At 40.1% G+C, this 26,951-nt stretch overlaps 2 protein-coding genes across 8 annotated transcripts in view; one reads left to right on the top strand and one right to left on the bottom strand.

The window, feature by feature from the left end:
* Nucleotides 1-19,114, top strand: part of GALNT7 (polypeptide N-acetylgalactosaminyltransferase 7) — a 50,344-nt gene extending 31,230 nt beyond the window's left edge. For 2 of the 6 annotated variants that reach the window (XR_014552149.1, XR_014552150.1), the window contains exons 3-13: nt 2,837-3,003; nt 4,763-4,893; nt 5,140-5,219; nt 6,892-7,074; nt 9,267-9,384; nt 10,886-11,008; nt 11,607-11,825; nt 12,924-13,022; nt 14,652-14,780; nt 16,361-17,347; nt 17,385-19,114. Coding sequence is in view for 3 of the 6 variants with exons in the window: in XM_083631187.1 (XP_083487313.1) it covers nt 2,837-3,003; nt 4,763-4,893; nt 5,140-5,219; nt 7,228-7,410; nt 9,267-9,384; nt 10,886-11,008; nt 11,607-11,825; nt 12,924-13,022; nt 14,652-14,780; nt 16,361-16,498 (1,387 nt within the window). In the remaining 3 variants the exon portion in view is untranslated. Of the gene's footprint in view, nt 1-2,836; nt 3,004-4,762; nt 4,894-5,139; nt 5,220-6,891; nt 7,075-7,227; nt 7,411-9,266; nt 9,385-10,885; nt 11,009-11,606; nt 11,826-12,923; nt 13,023-14,651; nt 14,781-16,360 lie in introns of all 6 variants that reach the window. The other 4 variants (XM_083631187.1, XM_083631189.1, XR_014552148.1 and 1 more) reach the window with 3 other exon arrangements.
* A 2,330-nt stretch (nt 19,115-21,444) lies between these two features.
* HMGB2 (high mobility group box 2) lies at nt 21,445-25,627 on the bottom strand. 2 transcript variants are annotated; one of them, XM_083631388.1, is made up of 5 exons: nt 25,389-25,627; nt 24,787-24,970; nt 23,353-23,495; nt 23,045-23,219; nt 21,445-22,554 (listed from the first exon to the last, which is right to left on the bottom strand). In XM_083631388.1, the coding sequence occupies exons 2-5, from the start codon at nt 24,934-24,936 to the stop codon at nt 22,387-22,389; spliced, it is 636 nt and encodes a 211-aa protein (XP_083487514.1). In that variant the 5' UTR covers nt 24,937-24,970; nt 25,389-25,627; the 3' UTR covers nt 21,445-22,386. The 2 variants fall into 2 exon arrangements, with proteins under 2 accessions (XP_083487514.1, XP_083487515.1); XM_083631389.1 differs by having other exon boundaries at nt 25,491-25,588.
* Between the last annotated feature and the right edge of the window lie 1,324 nt (nt 25,628-26,951).

Raw genomic sequence — 26,951 nt, 5'->3', positions numbered from 1 at the left:
AATAGTGAATAGCATCAGCATCTTAAAATTCTTCTATAACACTGCTCACAAGGGCAGAGATTGTCTGCATTTGGTAGCTCAGTATTGTTCCCAATATCAGACAACGTGCTCTATAAAGTTCACTACCCTTGTTCCCACTGCCCAGTGTGGAATTTTTTAAAAGCAAGAGCGAGAGTGGCAGCCCTGGAAAACATAATTTATCATCATTTTTAATACTGAGATTGTTCAGTCTGAAACATAATTGAGCTTCCAGCATCTTATTTTGCAGTCTTAAACTACCTTATTTAGAATAAGGTATATTAAATGATGGCCAACAATTATCTTATTTCTATATCTTTAGTGGACAAGTTGCTGATTAACTTTATAGTACAGTGCTTAGTTGATGTTTTATATTTGCTTCCTGGTGTTAGTTAGTGAACCACTGGATGTCACTATTGTTCTTTGCAATAGCACTTGGTGTTTTATCTGGTAGTTCTCTATCTGCTTGGGAACCTACGGTATTTTGCAACAACAGTAGGTCATAGCAATTACAGTGGTACCTCTGGTTACGTACTTAATTCGTTCCAGAGGTCCGTTCTTAACCTGAAACTGTTCTTAACCTGAAGCACCACTTTAGCTAATGGGGCCTCCTGCTGCTGCTGGAGCATGATTTCTGTTCTCATCCTGAAGCAGAGTTCTTAACCTGAGGTACTATTTCTGGGTTAGCAGAGTATGTAACCTGAAGCGTATGTAACCCGAGGTACCACTGTACTGTTGGCTAACTGCTGTTAAAGGTATATTTATACTCCTTATTGAAGGAGAATCAAACTTGAACAACATGTCTCGTAGAAGACTTGTATTATTATTTTTTAAGATGAACAAATAGAGCATTGAAATTAGGGATTTTCTGAAAATTCTGAAAAGCTTGAACTTTGATTTTGAGTTTAAAGTGCAAGCTCTTAAGGGGGTGAACAAAAGGTTGTTGAGCTTTGTTAAAACTGATAATAGATGGCACTCTTGATAAAAGTGGGTTGTGGTGGTGATAAAAAAAATGCACACTGAATTTAGGCATGTTGGTATTACAACTGCAAGTCCCTTGTTAAGACTAAGAGCCTAGGACCTGAAGGTTTGTTCTGTCTTATTGCACCAAAATTCAGTGCTACTTTTTACTAACTCAGTGGCTTTCATAGAGGATATAAAAGTTTTAAAATTTGTTCAGTGGAATGATTTCCTATTTAGGAAGTTAGTGGGTTTGCTTGTTCATGGTGATTTCTAGCTTGGAAGATACGGGTAAAATATGCTGGCTCAGAGGCTAAATTAACAGACATTGGTAGTTATTAGCCAATAACAGTTCAAATTGAATCTTGAGTCTGCTGATTAGGATTAAAGGGAGTTGTAGTGCAAAATATCTAGAGGACACTCATTATGTGTAGGCAAAGGGAATTCAACCTTTCTTCCCCAAAAAGAAAAAGGGCTGGTGTAACTGTGTTTCAGCTGAATTTTTCTTTGCTAATGGAACACTTGCGTATTCCCTAATATACTTCTCTTCATTATTTATCCTTGCCCCAAAAGAGATGCATTAGATTTATGGAGATTCATCAGATAAATGCACAGTTGTTACTAATTTATTGCATGAGATTCAGACTCCTTTTTGGGTAGTACTTTTATTGCAGGTACCTCAGGGGAGAAAGCCACGTTTATATCTTTAGCATCCCTGAGGGTTTACAACAACCTTGTTTGTATTTTAAGTGTAAGTGTGTGTACCACACCTATACACACAAACTAACCACACATGGTTTCTCCTGTAATGTATGTGTGTGTGCACAGCTTGTAAGTGATGGGATCTTGAAGCTTGAAGCATCGAGTTAGAAGGGACCACAAGGATCATCTACTTTCACCCAATAATGTGGGGCTCAAACCCATAACCCTGAGGTTAAGAGTCTCATGCTCCAACTACTGAGCTGTCTCTTAGGGCAAGTGTACTGAATGATAATGTACTGAAAAGCAATAAAACAGGAAATGCCACCAAAACTTTTCTTAGTGGGTGGTGTACAGAAAGCTAAGACTAGTTGATGTGACAGAAACACCTGGTACTGCAGGTTGGCAGAAAATCATATTGGCCATGGGCTGAAAGAGTCATGCAAATTGGCCCCAATTCTACAGGCAATCTCAGAAAGCAGTTAGGAGCAAAATGGGTATCATAATGTGATTGCAGATTATTGAGATGGTGTTTCAACAGAGGGGAGGCTTATGACAATTCAGAAGAGTGAACATTCTGACAAATTATAGTTTTCTCTGTTGTGATTATAACAACCACGTGATAAGTTTTCCTTTTGAAAAACTACATGAAAGAGAAGGCTGCAGAGATTGCTGGCTATATTATGTGAAAACATTGGGATTGGTTTTTCCCCCTAGAAGGTACAATGTAACATCAAAATGTTTAAATTACATACAACTTTCATGTTTGTCCTTGTGGACTTGGGTTTTGTTTTTTCATGTAACAAAAGAATGTCTTAAACATGATTTTCATTTTGAAAACTGCTTCAAGATCCTTCAAAAAGTAAGAAGCAGCAATCATTACTGTAAGCTTAGCTTCTAAACTAGCTTCATAATCATGCCCTATCCAGAGTACTGTGTATATTCTAAGTCCTCTTTTGGGATGGGGGGCACTTTAATTAACTAGGTGGTACGAAAGGGGTATTGTAAGAGAATTTTCTCCAAATGGTCTTATTTATTGGAGCCATAACTAGTGCTCTAGTTAATTCTGTTTTTTCACTGATAGTGGTTCTGATAACAACCATGTTCTGATTGTAAATATTTCAAAAATGTTAAAATATAACACACATATCTGTTGCAGGTGCAAGTACTGGCATTATGATGAAAACCTGCTCACCTCCAGCGTTATCATTGTCTTCCATAATGAGGGGTGGTCCACACTCATGAGGACAGTTCACAGTGTAATTAAAAGAACTCCAAGGAAATACCTGGCTGAAATTGTATTAATTGATGACTTTAGTAATAAAGGTAAATGCATTTAATATCAATATTAAACCCAGTAAGAGCTGAATCTGTCATTCTACAGTGAAGTTGAGCCAACATAAAGAAATACTGTGCTGATAATGCAGTGGTTTCTGTTCTTAATAAGAAACCAACCTGCAGATTTAAGAATATTGATCTGTGGATAGAGTCGGTAGCATGGTTTTCATTATAGATCAGTTTTTTAAAAAAACAACACTTGTGAATTAATGTAGTTTGTTCTAGCCTATTGAATGAAGAAGCGTAAGTGCTATCACATTCAGCAAATATCTGTCTTTCTGTTTCTTTGAATGGAGACTTTGCAGAAAAATTCAGTCCTTCTCAAAGAGTAATCATGACTCAAATCTTCATTCAAGGCTACGTCTGTTCAGAGATAATGCAAGGGTTCCCTTGAACAGGAATCAACACTCTCCTTTCCAGCATATGGATTTTTTTGACTGAAGGGTTTGTCAAAATGGATAGTGTAGGAAGCTTCACCTTTGCCTCTGTAGGTACTTCAACTGTCAGCCTTGGATTTTCATTGCATTAAATGCTTATTACAGTAGCAGAGACTTTTAGATATAGTGTGAAATCTGTCCCCCTGCACACGCAAATTGTTCCACACACTTACGGAAAGTTTGAGACGATGAAGTGCTTAAGCTGAAATATGGGTAGGGGGTTGTATTCCTAACAGATAAAGTTAATGTAGATACAAATGAAGGAGCAAATAATCAGGGTAATATGTAATGCAAATGAACCAATATTCCTTCTATTCTGTGCTATCTTCCCCTTTATTTCTGATGTATAGAGAGAGAATGCTACTGTCCCTTATTTTCCTTTACAGCACCTATGGCAGAATGTAATAGAGTTGCAGATGATCATCTTAAACGTGTGTGTGTGTGTGTGTGTGTGTGTGTGTGTGTGTGTGTGTTGCATAGTCCTAAAATAGCATAAGAGAAAATGCTGAGAAAATGCTATAATCCACAGCAGTGTTTTCCTGCCACGTTTGACTGTGGTAGCCTTAAATGTTAATAAAAGTCATGAGTGTTTTATTGAAGGTATTTCATAATCTTTTTTTGCATCCACATCTGTCTTCAAATTTAGACATTACTAATATTTATTGTGGAGAGTGAATGCTACATCTCCTGCACCACCTCCTGGATTTTGTTGCCTATAAATGTTGACATTTTATTATGTGAGTTTAAAGACTTGATTATATTCATTTTTGGCATGTCAGAGAAGAGCTGTGAATGTGTCACTCTCCCATAGTTAGTAAAGACCTAGTGTAAAGCAATAAGGAATACACAGGGAAAAAATGGAACACTTACGACACCAGGACAGCTTCCATTGTTACATTGCCTTACTCATGTTATAAAACTATGGGGGGAAGTGAGTGCAAAAATTACTGGAGGTTTGTGCCTTTCTGTTGTCAAAAGAGTCTATAGTATGAGTTCTGAACTTTTCCAAAGTTCAGACATCACTTTCTTAGGTCTGACCTTTCCAACATTAGAAGGGCACACATGTTTTCTACTTCCCTACATGTATTTTAAAAATCCAAGTATTGTTGGTAGTAGCTTTTAAGTGAGGTTACAGTTGTTATCAACAAATATGCCAGGCAGTGATTTATGTAATAGCCTTAACTTCTGAGTATTTAGATATTAAGTCAATTATATTTAGTTTGTTTTTAATATAGATTTAGTTTGTGTTGTAAGCTCTAAGCTAAATATTTTATAACAAATATGGAAACTTCTTTTTTATTATTTGATAGCACACTTAAAAGAAAGACTAGAGGATTATATTAAGCAGTGGAATGGCCTTGTAAAGATTTTTCGAAATGAAAGGAGAGAAGGTTTAATTCAAGCTAGAAGCATTGGAGCCCAGAAGGCTAAACTTGGACAGGTAGAAAACCATTTGCTAAATAAAACCCTTCTTTCCCTACAGTCTGAATTTTGCTTTTAACAGATCTTAAACCACTTGATTATTTCAAGTATAGTTCTTAATTGCAAAATGGCATATGTAGTCTTTTAAAAGATAGCTATAAACTGATGTCAACGTACAATGCAAAAAGCTCAATTAAATCAATGTGTGTTTTGTGTAAGGAAATCTCAAAATGAGTTGAAATCTCCTTTCCTCTTTGTTTTAAAGGTTTTAATTTACCTTGATGCCCACTGTGAGGTGGCAGTAAACTGGTATGCAGCACTAATTGCTCCTATAGCTAAAGACAGGTAATAATAATCTGCTTATTTTTATACCTCAGAAAGCCTTTAACAGTAGCCTTAACAGTTAGTAATTCACCCAGTGCAAGTAGCAGCTCTTTCTGGGTGAGTAACTTTTTAGCTCAGGGTGGTCCAACATTCAGTCTGGGGGTCACACATGGCCTTTGAGGTCTTTTTTGGTGACCCCCAGCCCACATGCTGCCTTCCCAAAGCCGGGTAAGTGAGACGCTAGTTAGCCTAGTTAGTACTTTCTCAGCTTTGGGAAGGAGGTGGGAGAGCTCTAGGATCCTGCCAGAGCTTTGCGCTTCTTTCCCAAAGCTTTGCTTACCTGGCTTTGGACAGGCAGTGCAAGGGCTAGAGGGGTCAAATTTTGGCATTGCTCTCCCCCCTCTTCCACAACAAGTCGATTGCAGCCTACAGGTTCCATGTCAAAGTACTCTTGTGGCCCACTTGGTATGAAAAGTTGGGCCGCATTGTTCTAGCTCATTCTCCAGGCTGCCTGAATAGGCATGATAAAAACTTGCCTGCAGTGCTGTTGTAGTGAGAAAAAGAACTGCATTAAGAAACTTGATTTGTTTTTTAAGCAGTAAAACCAGTGTAAACATCTGCCAAGGTTTGAAAACACTAAGTGCACAGCAGATTACACTTACTATGCAAAGTTTTTAATCAGAAAAGTTTTAGGGGATTTGGTCAACTTGGTAAATTGAAAAGGAACAAAGTCTGGAACAGTATACTTTGGGGTTCCCCCCTCCCTTATGGCTTTAAGGTGTTGTGGATTGTTAATGTGACCATATAAGCAAATCAAAGATACTTAAAACAAAGTATAAAATAATAAATGTCTGTTATGATAAATGTCTGCATATGAGGATTTCCTCTCAAAAGTACAAACCAGAACAGTATTTAAAAAGTAAATTCTAGCATATGATGTTCTAACATACTCTTGGTTCTATTCCCCCCCCCCCTTCCCCTTTTTAAATAATAGAGAACTGTAATTCGGGTCCTACAGTAGGAGAGCTGATTCTGGCTTTGCCACCTTGCAAGCAAGAAAAGCAGACATCTTCATTTGTGAAATGTTGAAACACATGCAAAATTCAAATGGTTTATTGCCTGGTTTTAAATCATACCTGACCTTTCAAAAACTCTTTCCCGTGGGTTTAAACCAGTGATGGCCAAACTTGGCCCTCCAGCTGTTTTGGGACTATAAGTCCCAACATCCATAGCTATAAGAGGACCAGTGGTCAGGGATGATGAGAATTGTGGTCCCAAAACAGCTGGAGGGCCAAGTTTGGCCATCACTGGTTTAAAACAAGCCTTCTGTAAACAAGACAACAATCCTCCTTACTCTCAAAGCTTAAGAGAGACAAATATATTCATATTTGCAAAAAGTGAAACACATAGCTTCCATCATTCACCTTGATATTTTGTTATGAGAATTCTGTGAAGGAAGAAGTAGATTGGTGCGTTGATGTTTCTGCTTTCAGCATTAATGTATTCTTAAATAAATTTGACCTCATCCTGCTCATTCATAATCCCCACTCCCCTGCTTTCCTTCTGTAAGAAAGCACTGTATGTATATGCTATATTTATTGAAGTTATATTGGAATAAAGTGTAAGAGATAGCAGATGACTTATTAGATTAGACAGCTTAATCTTCTCTCTTCCCCTTCCATAAATGTTTCAGAACTACATGCACTGTGCCTCTAATAGATTACATAGATGGGAATGACTATTCCATTGAACCACAGCAAGGTGGGGATGAAGATGGCTTTGCCAGAGGGGCCTGGGACTGGAGCTTGCTATGGAAGCGTATTCCATTAAGCCACAAGGAAAAGGCAAAAAGAAAATATAAAACTGAGCCATATCGGTAAAGAATGCTGTTTCATTCTATTGATCTTTATAACTCATGCTTATCTAAATCCTTTCATTTTTCCCCTTTCTTTTCCATGAACCATGTGATTCGTTTAAATGTGCCATGTACCTGCTTTCATCCTCACCGCCACCATCCATAATCCTGCAGAACCACATGCACTGTGCCGCTTATAGATGTCATAGATGGCAACACTTATAACATTGTACCCCAAGGGGGTGGTGACGAAGATGGGTTTGCTAGAGGAGCATGGGATTGGAGTATGCTCTGGAAGAGGGTGCCCTTGACCAAACGTGAGAAGGAAATGAGAAAGACAAAAACTGAGCCGTATCGGTAATCACTAAACCACTTACACGTTTCTCCTTTTCCTAAGGATGTACTGAACTATTAAATATTTGCATGAACTCTCCAGACCTTTAAAACAAAGCTAACAAAAGCCGATGCTCTGTGGAGATACATTGTTCTTTTCACTAATCTGTGGTCAAGCTCTTCTAACATAGCCTTACTAACTCCTTTTGCTCTTCTGTGTCTTGTACTTATATACTCAGTTCTTTCAGCAAAATGTAGGGTGGCTGCTAATTGGATTGTTTAAACGAAACCTGTGGTCTGCCATTATACCTTGATTGTGTTAGAAATTGCTTAGTATCCTTATTAGGTGCTGTTTTGTCCTGCCCGGACAGGTGAACTGACATATGGAACTAATTGATAGATATTTACAGAAAGAAAATGCATCGTCCATGTGTCTTTTGTCTAAGTAACCTGTTCTTTTAATGGCGAAGGGAAATGTTATGTTTCTCTGAATTTTTGCCTTTACCTATAAAATGATTTGTTCAAAAACAAAATTTGGCCAGAAAGGGCTGAGATTTCCTAATATACCAACTTCTTTCCCTAAACTAATTAGGCTGTGATTCTGCTTTGGTTCACTTACGCTTCACTAATCCTGCAACTAGAATCCTTTTCATTTCAAAATTTCTTTTTTCCTGTAACCAAAGTAAATGTATATTTGTATTATTTGAATATGCAATAATGCCATTTTAAGAATTCTGCTACTTTCATTTTACTCTCACATTATTGTATTTTTGGAACTAATATTCCAAATCATTTTCAAGAAATTATGAAGCTTTGGGCGACACACACAAATTTTTGCTCCCTGACATAAAAAGTTGTAGGTCCTCTCACAGAAATGAGCATATTTTTTGCATTTATACACTGTTAATAAAACAGTTCTAGGAAGGAGGAGAATCAAATAATTTAAAGTTAAGAGCACAACAGAAATTCATCACTGTACATTTATACTTACATTATATTTACATTTTCATATTTTTATTAGAATATTGACACTGGTTAATGCATGTTATGCAGGTTTTCACATTGGCATCTGGAGAGAAACCTGGAAACCTCTAATACCGCTTTTTAAGAACATAATCTCTAGTCCTTATTATTGCAGAAAGAAAAAATGGGTTTGGTTGATAATGGCCAACTGAACCAGAACATGCTGAATGTTTTAAAGACCTAAAATAGTACATAAAGAAAAATTGTCATTGTTCATATTTGTATCCCATCTTTCCTCTGTTTTGCTCAGTTTAGCATACATGGGTTTGGATTAATCTAAATATTTTTAATAATGAATTGAATTTTGTTTATACTGAAAGAAAATATAGCCCAGCATCTTAACACTTTGTTCTGAGACGTTGGTTAACTGCTTACAGTTCTGATAGTGTCAATTTGGTTTGGTTTTGACCTTTCAGCTGTTCTGAACTTAACACAAACTCTTGGCATATTATGAACCATTTCTCTACAACTGCAAAAAGACTAGGAGTGTTTTTATGACTGTTTTATGATATTTAAAGGAAAACAGGTCATGGAGAAAGCAAGCCTCCAGCCCAGTTCTTTTTTTCCACTCTGGATCACAGCCTCTGTGACTGCTTATACATTAAAAACAACAAGTGTTGGGACTAAATCATACCAACATTTAGTCTGTACCTTACCTGGTACCTAAGATTCCAAAACGATTTAGCCTGTTATCTGAACTTTGGAGTTCAAACAATTGCTATAAACTTTTTATTGAACACCATTAAAGCTTTATAATTTCTACCTATCAAAAACAATTGTCAGTTGATTCCTACATATAAAAGGGATTCCTTCTGGCCCATGGCATACAAACTGTTAGTTCCTCTTCTCATTCCTAGGTCACCTGCAATGGCTGGTGGATTGTTTGCCATCGAACGTGATTTCTTTTTTGAGTTGGGTCTCTATGATCCAGGTCTACAAATCTGGGGCGGTGAAAACTTTGAAATATCTTACAAGGTAAGCAACCATAACAAGAGTTGATAACTATCATATTTCAAGTAAATATGTGACCATCAGTCAGTTCAGTTCTTACGAGTTTTTTTGTTTGGCCCAGGGACAGCAATACTTTCCTTGTTTTCCATCAGCCAACTCCTGATTAGTGCCATACTCACAACTATGTCTTGCTGCACTTATTATGTTTATTGCTTTTGAAACTGTTGGGCCTACACCTTGTTTCTGTGGGGCTCTTCATTCTCAGATGTACCTTCCTCAGCAAGGCCATAATGCTGCCAAATTCTTGCCTCCTCTGAACCAAAGACTCAAAACCACTAGAGGACACATCTGCCTCACATTTTGGCACATTATCTGTTGACTTAGTGGTTGCTAAAGTAAAGTCTGAGACCTGATTTTATAGATCAATAAGGGTGTAGGTTTTAGTCACTGGCACCTTATTCACGTAGCCCAGTTTTGCTTGTAATTCTGAGGCTAGAGCAAAATTGGGTTGAATTATTTTGTAGCATGGATAGCCTCTGAAGATTAGATGAGAGAGCTTCAGGTTTGGACATGTTTGCTTTGAAAGTTGCAACATTTCAGCTTTGTTGAAATGACATTGATAGTATAACACAATTCCTAGGGGCTAAGCACCACTGTACATAGTAGGACCTGCTTCTGAGCAAACATGCATAGAAGGAAGATCTTCATAAATATATTGGAAATCTTAGACCTGTGTCTGTTCCAGATGTGACTTACTGGGTGGGATAGAGCAGCTACCACTAGCTTCTTGGTAGATGGGTCATTGTTGTTTACTGGAAGGGAGAGTGGCCAGGTGGCAGGGAGATTGGCCAACCTCCCTGCTGTCTCACTTCTCCCTCCCAGAAAGCAGTTCACCTGCTGGGAAGCCAGCATAGGAGCTCTGCCCCATCGGCCAAACTGCTGCTGTGCTGCTTTGTTAAATAATCCAGAATTATATCAAGTTCTATGCAGCAAAGCAAAATGTTTTGTTTAATGCCTCCTAATAGAGAAAGAAGGTTTGAAATCATACAAACGATAGCTGAGCTAACTGCAGTTTAAGGGATTTACAAATACCACCAACAAATTCTGAAAAAGTGATTAAAATTGCTCAAGGTGTTGAAGCGAGTTATTTAATATTTCAATTTAAAACTTAATGGGCACCCTAAAATGACATGTAATATTAAATGAAATTAGTTCCTAATATTATCTGCGGATATAACTTCTAAATTGAATGCAATCCAGTTAAGAAATTAGGCAATTGTGACCACTTGTCAGTGGTGTGCACTAATTATTTGCCTTTTTTTTTTCAAATGATATGTAAGGGCTCCTAATACTAAAGGACTGTGGTGGTGGTGGTTATTGACATCTTGCAATGATGCTGAAAGCTTTGAAAAATAATAATAGCTAGTACTGTAATTTAATGTTTACAGGTGTTTTATGAGATTTTGAAATTTGTGAATGTGTAACTCTCTCGTTCTCATCTCTTTCAACAAATAAAAACCTGCAGATTTGGCAATGTGGAGGGAGGCTTCTGTTTGTGCCTTGTTCTCGTGTTGGACATATTTATCGTCTCCAGGGATGGCAAGGGAATCCACCTCCAGCATATGTTGGATCATCTCCTACTTTAAAGGTGAAGTTTTATGTCTTTAGCATTTGACTAGTAAATTAAAAATCTTAGACACATTCAAATCTATACCTTTTTCTCTTCCCTAGATGATGAGTTTTATTCTAACTGAATGAAAAAATGTAATTTGATTTAAAAAAACCACACACCTAAGTTAATCGTGTGTGTGTGCGCGCGCATTTGTGTATCTGTAGAGCCACTCACTAATCCCATGGTTTCATAACTGGATAACCATGTTGAGGGCTGCTCAGTGTTCTTCACCTCCTAACCAAAAAGAGCAACATTTTATTTTATTACTAAATTTGGGAGCTTTTAAATTATACCTGTATTCCTGAAGGTGTCTTTATTTTTTAAATATAGAAAAGCACACACATAATACCAGCATTTTGTTCAGTTAAAGTTGATATAAATATGAATGCTGTATAAGAATTTTTCTTTAACGTTCTGGAAAATGAAACTACAGTGTGTTATCAAAAGATTTACCCACAAATGAAGTATGTGCGCACATAAAGTGATAAAGAGAAAGCCTAGCCACAATTACCCATGCTCTGGTGAACTCTTGTTTGGGTTATTGTAAAATGAATTCGGTATATTTTTCCCACAGAACTACGTCCGAGTTGTGGAGGTCTGGTGGGATGAATACAAAGATTACTTCTATGCTAGTCGTCCTGAGACAAAAGCACTAGCATATGGTGATATATCTGACCTGAAGAAATTTCGTGAAGATCACAAGTGCAAAAGTTTTAAGTGGTTTATGGAAGAAATAGCTTATGATATAACTTCTCACTATCCTTTACCACCTAAAAATCTGGAGTGGGGAGAGGTAAGTACAGTGTTTTTGCAGATCCATTCCTTGATACAAGTCATTATTTCAGGTGTCCTATTCCCCTTGTTCTTCCAGTCTAGAAATAATTATAGGAAGGCCTAGTGTGTGCTGGAAGAACAAGGGGGATAGGAATCTCTTTGTGGCTATATGCAGGGAAGGAGCCAGCACATTCAAACTCTAAAGCTGTTTAGTTTAGATCTGCATGAATTACTTAAGAGTCCCAGGGCTTAAGAACAAAACAATAAGTTGATGTGAAATCAGTCCAGATTTCGATATAGGAATTGGCAAAAAAAAATATTAGTACATATGTACATTTAACTCGAAGTTGACTGGGTTAAATGTGAACAGTGGACACAGAGAAGTTAAAAAGTTGCAAGAATGGGGGAAAAAAAGTGACACTGTTTAAATTGCTAGCATGAAGATGGAAAGAGAGAGAAGAATCCAGCTCCTACTTGATTATTTTTTTCAGTGTTGTAACTTCCTGTGTGCTAATCTGCTACTGACTCACTTGAAAGATTCGTTATCTCCTCATTCACTTGGCAGAGCAGGGAGAATTCATCTTCCTTGCTCTGGCATGTGTGCCAGCTTCTAGCGCTGCTGATTTTCTCCCCCTCTCCCCCCCCCCCCCGGTGTGCACACTGCACCATACCCAAATCTGTTCCAAAGATTGGGTGAAACTCCCATAACAGTGTTAGGGATATGCAGTGGAGGGAGAGATACCTCCATACAAGGAGAACTCCTTGCAGAGACAACTGAAAGATTTAGCTTAATGTGGAATACAATCCACTGAACTCTCCTTGCTAACTGTATTTACTTATAAGGCTATGTACCCCAAGCTCCAGTTCTGCTGTACCTTTTTGTATAGTATACCAAAAGGGTGCCCATAACATCCATTGGTATAGCAGATTTTTTTCCTTCTAATAGTTATCAGTATTTTGACTCCAGCACATTATGCTGAGGTCTTTGGTGAGCTGTGTGTGTCATTTCAGAAATCTCTGTACAACTACATAATACTTTTTTTCATAAGCAAGTTATTAGCTTCCTAATTTTATTTTGAAATGTTTAGCTACAATATAAATTATACATGTGTTTCAGATCAGAGGCTTTGAAACTGCTTACTGCATAGACAGCATGGGACATTCCAATGGGGGCTTTGTGGAACTTGGACCATGTCACAGAATGGGAGGAAATCAAGTAAGTAGTCTCAAAGCAAGATCTTTGGAGTGCCAAAAGGAATGCCAAAAGATTAAACTTTTTGCCTGTGGATTTTCCATCGCTGTAAACAGTACTAAATTAGTTGAAGCACAACTTTACACACACACACACAGAGAGAGAGAGAGAGAGAGAGAGAGAGAGAGAGCGCGCACACTGGGAGCTGTCATGTGTGTGAAGTCCACTACTACATTATCACAATAAAATTATAAATCATATTACTGAACCACCCTGGGTTCCTTAGGGAGGGAGGACAGGGTATAAATTAAATACAGTAATAACCATTATTTTTAATTGTCTTACATAGGGAACTGTTGTGGATCACAAAAGCATTGTTGATGGCTCAAATTTAGATACTATTTGAGCTTATATCTATGTTTCCCTTGTACCTTCTGAAAATCTGCATGGGGAATTAGGGGCTCCATATTTGCTAGGCAAAGTCCAAATCTATATTCATAAGATTTATTCATTTTATTTAAAAGCATTTCTAGACAGCTTAATATTTTAAAATCCCCAAGGGGTATACAAATATGAGAGTCTGGCGTAAGCGTATTTCCAATCAGTGTCACTCAACTAACAGTGAAAAATTTCCATTGGCAGAATGAGAACGAAAGCAATTTTTCAGCATTTCCCCCTGTAGCCTCCTTGTGACATCTCTAAATCTGCTCCAGAGAGACCTCTAACTCTCTAGAGCCAATTTAGCAGGGTGCTGCTTTGGGAAGAGAGAATTGCTGAAAATTGCTTCCTCTCCTTTCCAGCTCATGGGAGCCTCCTATCAGCTAAGCATGAATACATCCCCATAGTCAGCCTTTCATGATGGGAGTTTCAGCAACATACAACTCCTTTCTTCTCTTTCTACCATCACTTCATACCATAGCTGATGAGTGCTGTTGGGATTCAGACCAGTAGCCCTGACCTCTGTGATTCATTCAACTCATTACTGGTATTGAAGGCCAGTGTTTGGAATGCTGATGTTTAAATCAGAAGACATGTGAGCAAATCTGGCTTCTGATGAACAATGCCATTTTCCCCTTTTGGCCCTAACATTTGCTCACAGTTCCATGTTGTCTGACCAATCCAAAACGTATTGTAAACCGCTAAGAGGCTTTATTACAATCAAGGGAAATGTTGTTGTTGTTTAGTCGTGTCCGACTCTTCGTGACCCCATGGACCAGAGCACGCCATATATTAGTTTTGTTAAACACAGTAAAAATGTTACGATTATTGGTGCTCAGCAAATTTTAGCTCCTTTCAGTTGCACAGCTTACTGTTTCCAAATCAAGAAAGCAACATTGGACCCACTTACCTGCAGATGTAAGCAATACCTCAATCACTGATAAGCCTGACCACATGACAGAGCATTGTGACAGAGCTTGTGTATCCTTAGGTCATGCTGGGACTTACTTCTGAGCAGACAATGTACTGTGCTTGTCTGTAAAAGTCTCTTGCCTTCAGTATACTTCTAAAAAGCAAAAGACAAGTATATTGAATAATTGTAATATTGCTTCTGAGCAGTATCATTTTTAACATGTCAGTTATTACTTTAGCGTTTCAGCAGTTACTGGTATAAAATATATAGTGGTTTTTAATGTTATATTTTTTTCCTATTAGTTGTTCAGAATTAATGAAGCCAACCAGCTCATGCAGTATGACCAGTGCTTGAGTAAAGGACCTGATGGCACCAAAGTTATGATTACACACTGCAATCTAAATGAATACAAGGAGTGGCAGTACTTCAAGGTATCTAATCAGTGATATGAATTTTCATCTTCTCTTGTGAGTGATCTGTGTACTGAAGAATCTTAATTACTTTTGTTGCTTTCAATGATGGAGAAATAAGATTTGGGGATATCTGGCAAAGTTTTTCTTTCAAAAGTATCCAGCTCAAGCAACAGTGCAAAGTTTATTTTATTGTAAACATAGGAGCCATATTGGAGGACACAAAAGATGGAAACTTAAGTGCACAGATGAGATAATATATCTTACCTCTTTGTTGGGACGTTCTCATCTTCTCTTCTACCAGAAAACCAATACATCGAGATAGACTAGCCAGGGAGTATATACAGAACTTAATTGACGTCTAGCAATTAATGAACAGAATCTCTCTGAGCACGATCAGGTGGATTTCCTTCCCAGCTGAATGAAAACAGCTCTTCCACCCTCACCTCAGGTTGGGAGTCAAGATTCACACTGTCTCAGCTATGAGTTTAGTTTCCGGAGAGACTTGATCCTTAATATATAGAAGGATGGGGGTAAGGGAAAGCATGTTAATAGGGTCTGGGCAGGGGGAGAATGAAGGGGCACAAGAAAAAGAAAAATTGCTAAACTGGAATACAGAGGGGGCGTTAAAATGATAGTAGGTAAGAGTGCTTGATATATTGTCTGAGACATGACTGGGGCAGGGGAGCAAAGAAGGGTACAGGAAAGAATATTGGAGTAACTGATGGCCTACAGTACATAGGGGAAAGGTACCAGGAAAAGAGAATGTTGATGTTCTCTCCCCACCACCACCACCTTCCCTTTCTAAATACATTTCGTAACATCTAATAAAAGGTAAAGGGACCCCTGACCATTAGGTCCAGTCGTGGATGACTCTGGGGTTGCAGTGCTCATCTTGCTTTATTGGCCGAGGGAGCCGGTGTACAGCTTCCGGGTCATGTGGCCAGCATGACTAAGCCACTTCTGGCGAACCAGAGCAGCGCACGGAAACGCCGTTTACCTTCCCGCCGGAGCGTACCTATTAATCTACTTGCACTTCATGCTTTTGAACTGCTAGGTGGGCAGAAGCAGGGACCGAACAACAGGAACTCATCCTGTTGCGGGGATTCGAACCGCCGACCTTCTGATCGGCAAGCCCTAGGCTCTGTGGTCGAATTATGTGGAATTTGAGGGGATGGGAGAGATCACCAGCCCACGCCTTTTGAGCAGTTGATAGCCGTCACCTATCCCAGACGCTGTGGCTTCAGAAACTGTTGTGACCCTTCCTCTCTCCCCCTCACACCCCCTGCTCAGAAATTTAAACCCTTAGTTATATATGAGCAAGGTTACCACAGATACCCTAATCATCTAATGCGTTGATATCTGCATTATCTGAAACCCTTTATATTATTCAGATAATGCAGATATCAACGCATTAGATGATTAGGGTATCTGTGGTAACTTTGTTCATATATAAATAAATAAAATGTATTAATCATTTTCAAGGCAAACCATATAGCAACTGATAAGAACGGTAGTTTCAGTGGGACTTGGACAACTTTTAAGAATTGGCAGATTGTTCTTGGGAAGTAACAGCTTTTTGCTTGCTTCTTGTTTTGCAGAATCTACATAGATTTACCCATATCCCTTCAGGAAAATGTTTGGACCGTTCAGAAGTTCTACACCAAGTGTTTATTTCAGAGTGCGACTCAAATAAAGCAACACAAAAATGGGAAATGAACAATATCCTTAATGTGTAGACAAAATAAGCCCAGACCTACCTATGACAAGTTGAATTCATATAGGACTGAAGATAGCCTGAAAACTGCTGCAACTATTAACTTCGTACAGCTGCGAGCCTGGAACCTCTTGATCTAGATGAAGGACATAGATGGACAGTGATAGATTTATCAACTTGCAGTTGATGTTTACAAAAACTGCTCTTACCTTAAACTTTAATAGATGTTTACATCTCTCTCTTTTTTGTTTCGTTTTTAGGATGTTTTTGTTTTATGGTGCGTTAGTTAATAACTGAATGTGCTTTTGACTTTGTTTCTCTTTTACTAGGAGCAAAGCTAAAAACTTGGATCTGAAGTAGCGGGAAGTTGTTTGCACTCATGCAAAGGGTGCTTTTCTGCACCATCTTCTGGTGACAGCCTCCACCCCAAAAGCCCCTCCTGGTGGCTGGAGGAACTTCTGGAATGGCTTTTTGAGTGGCATAAAGGGCTGCGAATTGGCAGCTTTCCATGTGTGCATAAGTGCCATCCACTTGCGCACAGGCAGGGGGATTGGATCCAAGCATGTTGTTGTCTTCTTTGGGATTACACTCAGGGGTCTGCAGGCAGTTTTTATTTTTTTAAACACTCACACTTGAAAAAGGTTGGAGTAACCAGACTTTGCTATAACGTGGTGATTATCAACCTGTTGTACGTTGTTTTGATTTTACATCTTACCAAGCACTGCCACAGGTTTTTTTAGCCAGGGTGGCCTTCTTTCACAGTCATGCTGCTTTTTTGAAAGGTGAATTTTCAATGTATTTAGTGCCTCTTTAATTTTTCCTCTGTAGTTCACAAGAAGAAGAAAAATCATCATAGAACAAGTTAGTCGAAGTGTCTCCTTTTTTAAAATAGGGATGAGTTGGTAAAGCTCTTGTGGTTTAAGATATTGCCAAATTTACAATAACGCTCCTTATTTCATATGGTTAAGGGCAACAAATTGAGACACAAGTCATAACAGGGATACTGTGAGAGGAACCTGAAATAGTGATGCTAAAGCTTCACTGGAACCTTTGGAAAGAAGGTTGTAGTTAATATATACTTAGTAGCACTTAAATCCATGAGCCACTTGTGTAAAATAGCATTGAAGCAGCTTACATCTTCTGTGTTACAGTATATAGCTGAAACTGAAATTTAGCACTAAGTGATGCATTCAGTGGAAGTGAGCACTCCAAATTGCAACTAAAAAAATTCAAGCACTAACTTCCCTGCTGTATCATGCCTTACGAAACTTCTGTATATGTCAAAATTGAAATATGTGTACATCTGCACAATGTAGAACAGTAAAATTGATCCAATTCACTTTCCTTGTGATAAATGGGAATCTCAGAAGAACTGGATTAAAAAAAAATCAAAATTATTTTACAAGCACTCTGCATGTAAAGGGATATTGTCAACTAGCTAAAGATCCATATATAGATTAGAAATGAGCAAATGGGAATTGAAGGTGAATTCAAAGGCTCTCTTCCTTCCTCCAAAGAATTAGAATGTTTAAACCTCAGGATTGTGTTATGACTCCAAATTACACAATGACGCCATGGCATGAACAGAAAATGGAAAATAAAGATAATGAAAAGATAAAAACTAAGGGAAAGTTTCTAAAAACATTTGTGCTGAATATTACCCTAAACATGGCGGGGGGGGGGAGAGATAATAAATGATACCTGCTTCAATATTTAATCCAATTCAAAGGCAGAGATACTAAGAGGTTTGGTATTCGTTTCTGGCCCCTGCTGTACAGTTATGCACACCTGAATTCTACTGAAATCATCTAGGTTCGTATGCATGTGACTGCAGGATTTTTAGCTCAAAATTAAACTCGGTGATTTGATTAAATTCCCATAGTATTAACTCCTTGATCTTCACTCAAGCAACTCCTAAAAGTGAGCAATGGAGATGTTTCAGTTACAAGGCCAAATCTTAGTGTAGCTTAGTGTTGTGTTATAACATTTAGTGAACCCAAAATTCTGGCCTTAACAAAGGCCTGCTACATATAGTTTGGAATCTTTAATTATTTCTTTTGTGTTTATCTTTTGGGCCTCCTCTGAAAGGTGTGAATAATTAAATTAGAAAATGGAGGAAGAAATAAAAAGGATAATAAGGGTGTGGGTACATTTTATTGTTTGTATGTATGAAAACAGATTTTCATTTTCTTTGTTGGACAGAGGTTAATTTAATCACATTACTATGCATAAATGAAAGATTGCACATCGATTGTGCAGGCGCGTATGTGTATCAAATGGGTATTGCGTGCAATTACATTAAAATCCAATACTGTATGTGAATATGGATCTGTATTTTTAAACTCCAAATCTTACAAAACAACATAAGCTGTTACTCCTAATGACTTTTCCTACTGTAACCTGCTTTTTGAAAAGTAGATTCCATATCCTTGCTTTGTAAGTTGATCACTATGCATTTCTACACATTTTATAAATTTGATTTATGCAGATTTTGATACACTGTATGTTTCTGTAAAGACTGTATAAATCTTCAAAAGTTTTAATAGGGATGAAACTTGGGTATCTTGTGTATATCTTAATTCTGGGTTGCTTGTTTTTTAGGTGAAGAAAATAAATTTTAACTTGTGGGTTTATTATATATTTGCACCAAAAACTTATTTTTTTAATCATGTTCCTATTGAATCAAAACGCCTTTAGAGTGTACGTATGTAGTGCATACGTAATTGTTAAATAGAATCCTTTCATTTTTCTTGCTTGTTCCCTAACATAAGTAAGCAATCCTTACTCTCAACTAGAAGAGCAGTGAGACTAAACAAAGCCAGAACTACAGCAGCACCTGCAGGTCTGCTTTTCGTGCTGAGTGTGGCAGGCTGGGAAGTAATAAAGAAGTTGGGTTCCTGTGTGCCAGCTTCAGCGGAGCTGAATCAGATTAGCATCCAGTGGATCCTTGAATGGTCCAATTCCATACACAAAATGCCCCATTCCAGGGCTTTCCACTGGTGGGAATACCATTGTTAGTAGCTTCTACCCACCTCTGTCTTTGATAGGTGTCGTGGTGGCCTCAAAGTCTAGATGAGCTCAACAGAATTAGGCAGCGAGATACTACCGCCACTTTCTAACCCCTTATGCTACTACAGATCAGGGGTTAGGATTGCTCTGCTGATCTTGTAGGCAATAGATAATAAATACCGCATATTGGTCCACCTTATAGGCTCAAGTACAGTTAGCTGCATGAGGAAATTCCTGGAAAAAAGGATGCTGCAATGAAGATGTTGACCTACAAAAGCATATAGCATGATTTCTCTTAAGTGATGTGGCAAGGTTTATGGTGCCATTCTTCTGCCAACCTAGCAGTTCAAAAGCATACCAGTGTCATGAGGCAACTTGCCAACTTTTAGGATGCACACTCTTCCTCTTCCAAAATTTAAGGTATGAAGACACAGTAACACTGCAAGTCCAGCAGGTCAGATCAGATACCCTTGAGCAGCTATGCTGTGCACAAGATTTGATGCAAGTTGTAAAATCCTGTAGTAGAATGACAGATTTAAATTGTATGTGGGGATCACATTTTTGAGTGCTCTAGTTGACACATCACTCTCAACAAGTAGTAGCTAGCAGAGCAGGAAACTAGTTCTTTCCTTCTGAACTTTCAATAAAGCATCGAAGTATGGCACACCTTCACCTATAATCTCAAATTCAATCTTACCACCTCATACAGCTTTGTACAAAGAGCAGATCTTATGTAAGAGTGTATGCTGAAGATGACTTAAATGCTATGGCGTGACACCATTGAACTTTTGAAGTGGCATGTAAAACAGCCATACCAGTAGCATCACCCAAGGCCTAGAGATAATATTGCCAGCACTATTCACTGCCAGAACCTTTAATGGATGCTTTGTATCTACTGTGTCAATGCAGTAACGAGGGCCCAGGCTCTGTATTGAGGACCTACAGAATACAAGGTCTAGCTACTACAAAACAATATTCTTAAGTTAAAACTAGGAAAACAGTTTCCAAGACATGAACCAGTAACTTTGCATCATTAGCAAGCTATGAAAATGTATTAATGTAGTAGTCTTGAAGGCAATAAATCAGCCAAATAGTTACATTTTTCATTTAAAAGATCTGATGTAAACATCAGTGCCAACTAGTTTTGCACAGGGACAGGAAACCTTTTCAACTGACCCATCCCTTTTGTAGGCAACCTTACAGGGGCTGCATGTTTGGCTGGAGGAAAGTGAGTTTTGTACAGAAATTCTTACTTCCCAGCCACAAGAGTGTTTCCGAGCAAACTAAGTATTACTGCAGTTCAGTATCCCTGTTCACTGACTGATTCCAGTCATGCAGAAGCACTCGAGGGCATGGAGCAGATAATGAAGCAGCATGACTTGGAATCTGGAGGCCATTTAAATCCCAGGCCTGAAGTTCCCTAATCCTAGTCTAGAATCATGTAGTCTTTACACCACTACCTATGAAAGCTTGTCTACAAGCAAGAATGCAGTAATGGCTCCTGTACTGCACTATATTGAGGGGTCCCCTAGCCACAATGAGCCAGTTTTAATCTCCAACATCCCCCCAAAGCTTCTGGTAAAAAATTAATTTTTGGAAGACTAATCATGCAATACAGTATTTCTGGACAACTTTGTCAAAAGGAAGGCCATGTATCTGATTTATAGGAATTAAGTGTTTCCTTATACAACTATGGACCTGACACACAAGCAATATTTGTAACTTAAAATGGGAAGCCGCCAACACAGAACTCAGTGCAGCATATTTCCAAGCACATTTTCAAAAAGGTGCACTTAATGCTAGCCCCCATTAAGCCTGTAGTATGAAGGGAGAAGCTTAGGGAGTTAAGTGGCTATTCCTTACCTTCTACATGTGCCACACTAACCTCAAATCAAGCAACATCCAAAACCAACCCATGGCTGTATCATGCCATTGCTGCACAATAAATCAACTCATCTCTAATGTGGCCAAATTTGACATTTTAATTTTCTCCTACAGACTTTTTAGGTCTGAACTTACACAAGATTTTTCATACTACAAGCCCCACTTCAGAGTACCACTTTAAGAGGCATGTGATAAACAGTCCTAGTTACGCAGAGGAACATTTGCAATGCTGTACAACTGGGAGTGGGGAACCTCTGGCCCTCCACTTGTTCCTGAATAACTACCATCAGCATAGCCAGGGAAGGGAATTGCTGTTGAACATATGAAGGGCCACAGGTTGCCCACTTCTGCTTTATGTGAAAGTTGCTTGTAATTACTCCAGTCTCAAAAGTTGCAACATGAATTAAGTCTAACATGGCTTCTCTAAGTCAGCCTTCTCCAACCTCATGCCTTATTAATGTTCTGGACAAATGTCCTTAAATCCAGAAAGAGTAAACTGTCAAGGAAAATGAGTTGCAGCTCAAAAATTTTTGAGCGTACCAATTGAGAGAAGGCTGCTTTAAGGTTACCTTACCCTTCATGGCATTACCACAGGTATATACTATAATTTCCAACTGTTTAAGCAAATTAACACTACAGTATAGTAACAAGAATAATGTACATCATTTTATTACAAAATTGTTAAAAAAGTAATACAATGCAATAGTATGCAAGACAAGGTTGACTACCAATTTTACTACCATTTTTTTTTAACTCTGCTCAAAATCAAGCTGTCACTGAATCCAAAGAACCATTAAATATGCCTGAACATTTGACAATATCAGCTTTTAAAAATCTAACAGTAGTGGCATTCAGCTACTACTTACATTAGAATACAGGTCTCCCTACAATCACATTACCTATACACAATTCTGTACAGTTTTTATACTGAAGCTAACAATGAGCTGCACTTGACTTCACATTCTTAGCAAAATCACTGACTTTTGAGCACAAAATCTTTACAGCAGCTTTATAACTTCACTCTTCGTCTTCGTCTTCCTCCTCCTCCTCATCTTCCTCCTCTTCTTCGTCTTCTTCCTCATCATCATCTTCTTCAGGTTCTACTTTCTTCTTGGAACCTGCTGGCCTACCTGGACCTTTCTTTCCTGCATCACCCTTCCCCTTGGCACGATATGCTGCAACATCCTGTAACAGCAATGCAAAATTTAGTTTGAAAAAACACATCTTCAGAAAGATAAATTGGGATTTCTTCCCATTTGTTCTTTGAGTTGCTTCCTGACACTTTCAAAACATGCTCACAGCATCTATCACTCTCCCCATGGCAATCATCCTTGCTGCCATGTCCCTTAACAACATATAATGTAAGACTATGAACCTTAAAAACAGCAAGCGATGCTACTGGAAGACTTTTGCTTTTTACTGAAACCAGTTACTTTTGCATAGTTTTCCGCCAAGGGAGGTGTTCCTTAGGTGGTCTTCTAGTAGTGTTCTCAGGGCCAGTACCATTTAGACTCACCAGTAGAAACTGTACCCTCAGGCTATTTTCTAGGTCATTACTGTACCAACATTAACTTTTGCCAAATAATCAACACTAATTTTCAGTTGGCAATTCAAGGTCCCAAATAGTAAAACCATAATGCACATAATTAACAGAAAACTAAAAGGAACACATTACCTTCTCATACTTCTCCTTTAGTTTTGCTGCCTTCTGCTCAAAGGGCTGTTTGTCTTTTGCTGTTTGCTCAGACCACATTTCGCCTAGTTTCTTTGCTGTATCACCAATAGACAAACCTGGGTGGTCGCTTTTTATCTTTGGGCGATGCTCAGAACAAAACAGGAAGAAAGCAGATCTACAGGATGAACAAGGACACTGTGTCAGACAACTTGGCATGATTTCAGATTAAGGGGATGATAGAAATGTTCCACCCCATTTTGAAATTAACTTACATGCAGACCAAAAAATCATATCTTTGATAAACTTACGGTGGTCTTTTGGGGGCGTTGGGGTCCTTCTTCTTCTTCTTCTCCCCTTTAGGAGGAATATAACTTTTCATCTCCCTATCATAGCGAACTTTGTCACCCTTTGCCATGTCTTCAAACTTGCCCTTTTCTTTTGCGGACATTGTCTGTAGGGAGGGGGGAAATGGGTGTTAAAACCACATATATTTAAGGTTTGGGGGCCTTGGCAACAACCATCCACTAAATACTGAGAGCAACATCTCCACATATTATATACGTTAAGAAAAACTGCAACAATATACTGGAAGTCAACGATAAGGCAGGCACCATATCCAAACAAGCCAATTTGGTTTTTCCACTATGCTACTTCCTATTTTTCCAGATTTTCTTTAAAGCCTTTTGTTTAGCTACAGACACTATAAAGGAAAAAAATTAATTCCTGCCAAACAATGGTTGTAAGAATGAGTTGGGACTTACAGAATTCTCATACAACCAATGAGCACAAGCATTTATTACAAGTCCAAGAATGGGCAAAGTAATATTCTGTTCCTCCGACAGACCATACAGAAGACATTCCTTTTCCAATACCCCAGAAACTGCCTGGAACAAATATACACATACCTAACATTTATTAATATTTCTTGCTGATTTAAAGTGGGGAAGGCTTAAGTAAAACTACACTGCCAAACCTACAGTTGGTATGTGAACCTCCTCATAACATATTCCAGTTCCTTTTAATTGTAGTTTAATGAGAATGTGAAGGAGGCACGGGCAAGAAGGTGCAAACATTAAGACATTCCAGTAGGTGGCCATTTTCAATCTGCTTAACTTTAGCAAATTTGCTTTTGTAAGCTATCCTGGCAATCTGCAAGTTTGTCCCAAAGAGCTGAGGAGTTCAAAGAGCATTATGGAAATACTCAGAACATCCAATAGTTTTCTGTAATGTACTGTAATGAAAGGTGAAGCATTTTAACGTGGGGAGTAGGAGACATAATTTGGCAAACGCGTTTTGGAAGTAGCTTAAAAATGCACAGCAGCCTTTATTGTTGCAACATTTCAAAGAACTCTCCTAACAAATTTACGGGCGGGGTTTCACCATGCCTTTTTAAAAACATGCTAACAGCCTAGTAAACTTTGAACTTGCTCTATTCCTTCCATCCCCACTTACAAAACCCAGCCGCTCCTGCAACTTCGCACTGCTAGAATCTGCGGCCGCCGAAAAAAGCTCGGCAAGGGGGTGGAGGAGGAAGGGAGGCTGTTTATCAGGCGGGCCCGCTGGCAGGCCCGACTCCAGCTCCCTTCCCGCCTTTTAAGTCCTTGGGCGGGCGCGAGCAACTGCAACGCGCGCCAACGCCGCTGGGAGGGGGAGGGGGGAGCTTGCTGGGAGGCGGCGCCTAGCCGAGCAACGCCAGGCGAGGCGGGCCCTAGCTGGGCCTGGCCGAGCCGCTTCTTGCTTACCCGCCATTTCTCGGAGCATTTCTTGGAGAACTCGGAAAAGTTGACCGAAGTGTCCGGGTGCTTCTTCTTATGCTCCTCGCGGCACGTTTGCACGAAATAAGCGTACGAGGACATCTTGCCCCGGGGCTTGTTCGGGTCGCCTTTGCCCATGGCTGCGGCAACGGTCCCTGATCGGTGGGGAAAGCTGGGGGGGGGAGAGAGGAAAAAAGAGGGAGGGAAAATTCACGAGTAAGCAACGAGGAAAAGAGCGGTCGCTTACAATGAGGTTCGCATTCCTGGCCCTCCTCCCCTGGCGGCCCCCCCCCCACGGCCTGTGGCGACACTTTCCCGCCCAAACTACTTCGCCCCCCCCTCCGCGCCTAACCACCAACCGCTCTTTCGAGGCTTCTTCACGGGCCTCGGAGAGGCTAGAAATTCATTACTCCCCTCGCGCAAACTCTTTCCTGCCCGAAAAAAACCCGACGCCTTCGCCCCCTCAGCCTGCCCCACGGCTCCCAGGTCGCGTCAGCCCCAAACAGCCCAGTCACCGTTTCCCAGCCGCGCCCCAGAGCTCAAGCCGCCCCAGCCCCGCTTTTCTAAGAAAGGGTGGGGGTAAAAATTACACGTTTGTGGTACTTAGCCCCTCGTCTGGTGGAGCTGAGGAAGAGAAGCAGCGGCCGTTGGCGACGTCGAGAGAGGGGGGTCAAGGAAAACGCACGGATCACCTTCCTTCACCGCAGTCGAATGGGTCGTTTCCAACGCACTTGATAGCCTCTTGTTTTCCACAGCCCTACCCGCCACAGCAACTTTACCCGCAAAGCTCGCGGCGGGGCCCGCCCCTTCAGCTCTCCGGTTGGCTGCCCGGCTGGTTTGAACCTCGTCAAGCCTCGCCCCCGCGCCTTTCCGAGCAGACGATTGGCTGAGGGCTCATGCGACGCCGCCAGCAGAAGTCGCTGTGTTCGGTCGAGAAAGGGGGCGGGAAGAAAAGAGGGCGGGGGGGAGGGGATTGCTTGCGCTTCATACCCGTTGAAACCGGTTAGGGAGTGTGGAGAGAGTGGGATTAAGAGCGCGCCTCCGATTGGAGGGCTGGTAGGGCTGGAGGGAAAAACCGGCAGAAACCCCTGCCATTGGCCAAGGCATAAACCAGGAGTTGCTATTGGTCCGAGGGAGGTGAAATCGCGTGGTTTAAAAATACAAAGGAGGAGAGGGAAGGGAAAAGAAGTGAGAAAAACAAGAAGAGCTCCAGAGAAATAGGGGGGAGGGGGAAAACATCTGCGGGTGGCAACAGTTTTACTGTGTTTGAGAGGGAAGGAAAACAGCTCGGGCGGGAGCGTATATGAGTTTGTGCTTTCCTCCTTGTTGTAAAGCTGTTGGAAGCTGCACTAGCCTCTGGCTTTAAAGAGAGGCACAACATTTGCCCTTTAAAAGCGGGGCGGGGAGAGAAGTCTTGTCCTCGGTTGTCCATTCAGTCCGACTTCGAGGGACCTTGGACGCCCAAGTAACCGTGCCCAGGCTCCACGGCCGCCTTTATCTATCGCATGTTTACTCAGAAATTACTTTTGTCTTCTGCAAACCTCGCTCTGGCTGGAGTGAGGAAGCGGCTGCAAATCATCCGTGTAGATGATTTGCTGCCTTTTGAGGAAGTACCTCACACCCCTCTTCGCCATTCTTGCTATAGCAGATGTAACACGGGTGCACGCCTTGCTTCTTTCCCGTGTTCCTGCCGAGCCTTGGGTTTTCCCCCTCCTTTGCTTGCTTGAGGCAACTTGAAAGTTTTCGCATTGCCCTCGCCACCTGTTGCTGCTTCTCTTCGCTGCTTCCACGCCGTCTGCCTCATGGTCGCTTAGCCAGCTGTCCTTTACTGTAAAAGTCTGTTGTCCCATAGTCTGGCCAGCGGTGGCTGTCCCTCATCGATCCTCTTTAGCCCCCAAGGGGGGGTGGGGATATGGTTTTTGAACATCTCAAAAGCAGAACAGCCCCTCGTCGTAACTTTCGGGGCGGTTCTGTGTATGTGGGGTGGGCAGCAAGAGGAGGCGCGCACCTTCCTCACTGAACCATAATTGCCAGAATTCATTACTATTGTTATTTAAAAGAAGTAAGTTTCTATTGATTGTAGAGCCTGAGATAATAAGCAAAAATCTGCAGACACCTTTTCCCCCCCACCCCAGAATACCCTAATCCCACCT

Source organism: Podarcis filfolensis (genome assembly GCF_964270895.1).
Source record: "Podarcis filfolensis genome assembly, chromosome: 9".
In the NCBI taxonomy this organism is placed as follows: domain Eukaryota; kingdom Metazoa; phylum Chordata; class Lepidosauria; order Squamata; family Lacertidae; genus Podarcis; species Podarcis filfolensis.
Note: the sequence above shows the minus strand (reverse complement) of the source record. Positions and strands in the feature narration are given on the sequence as shown.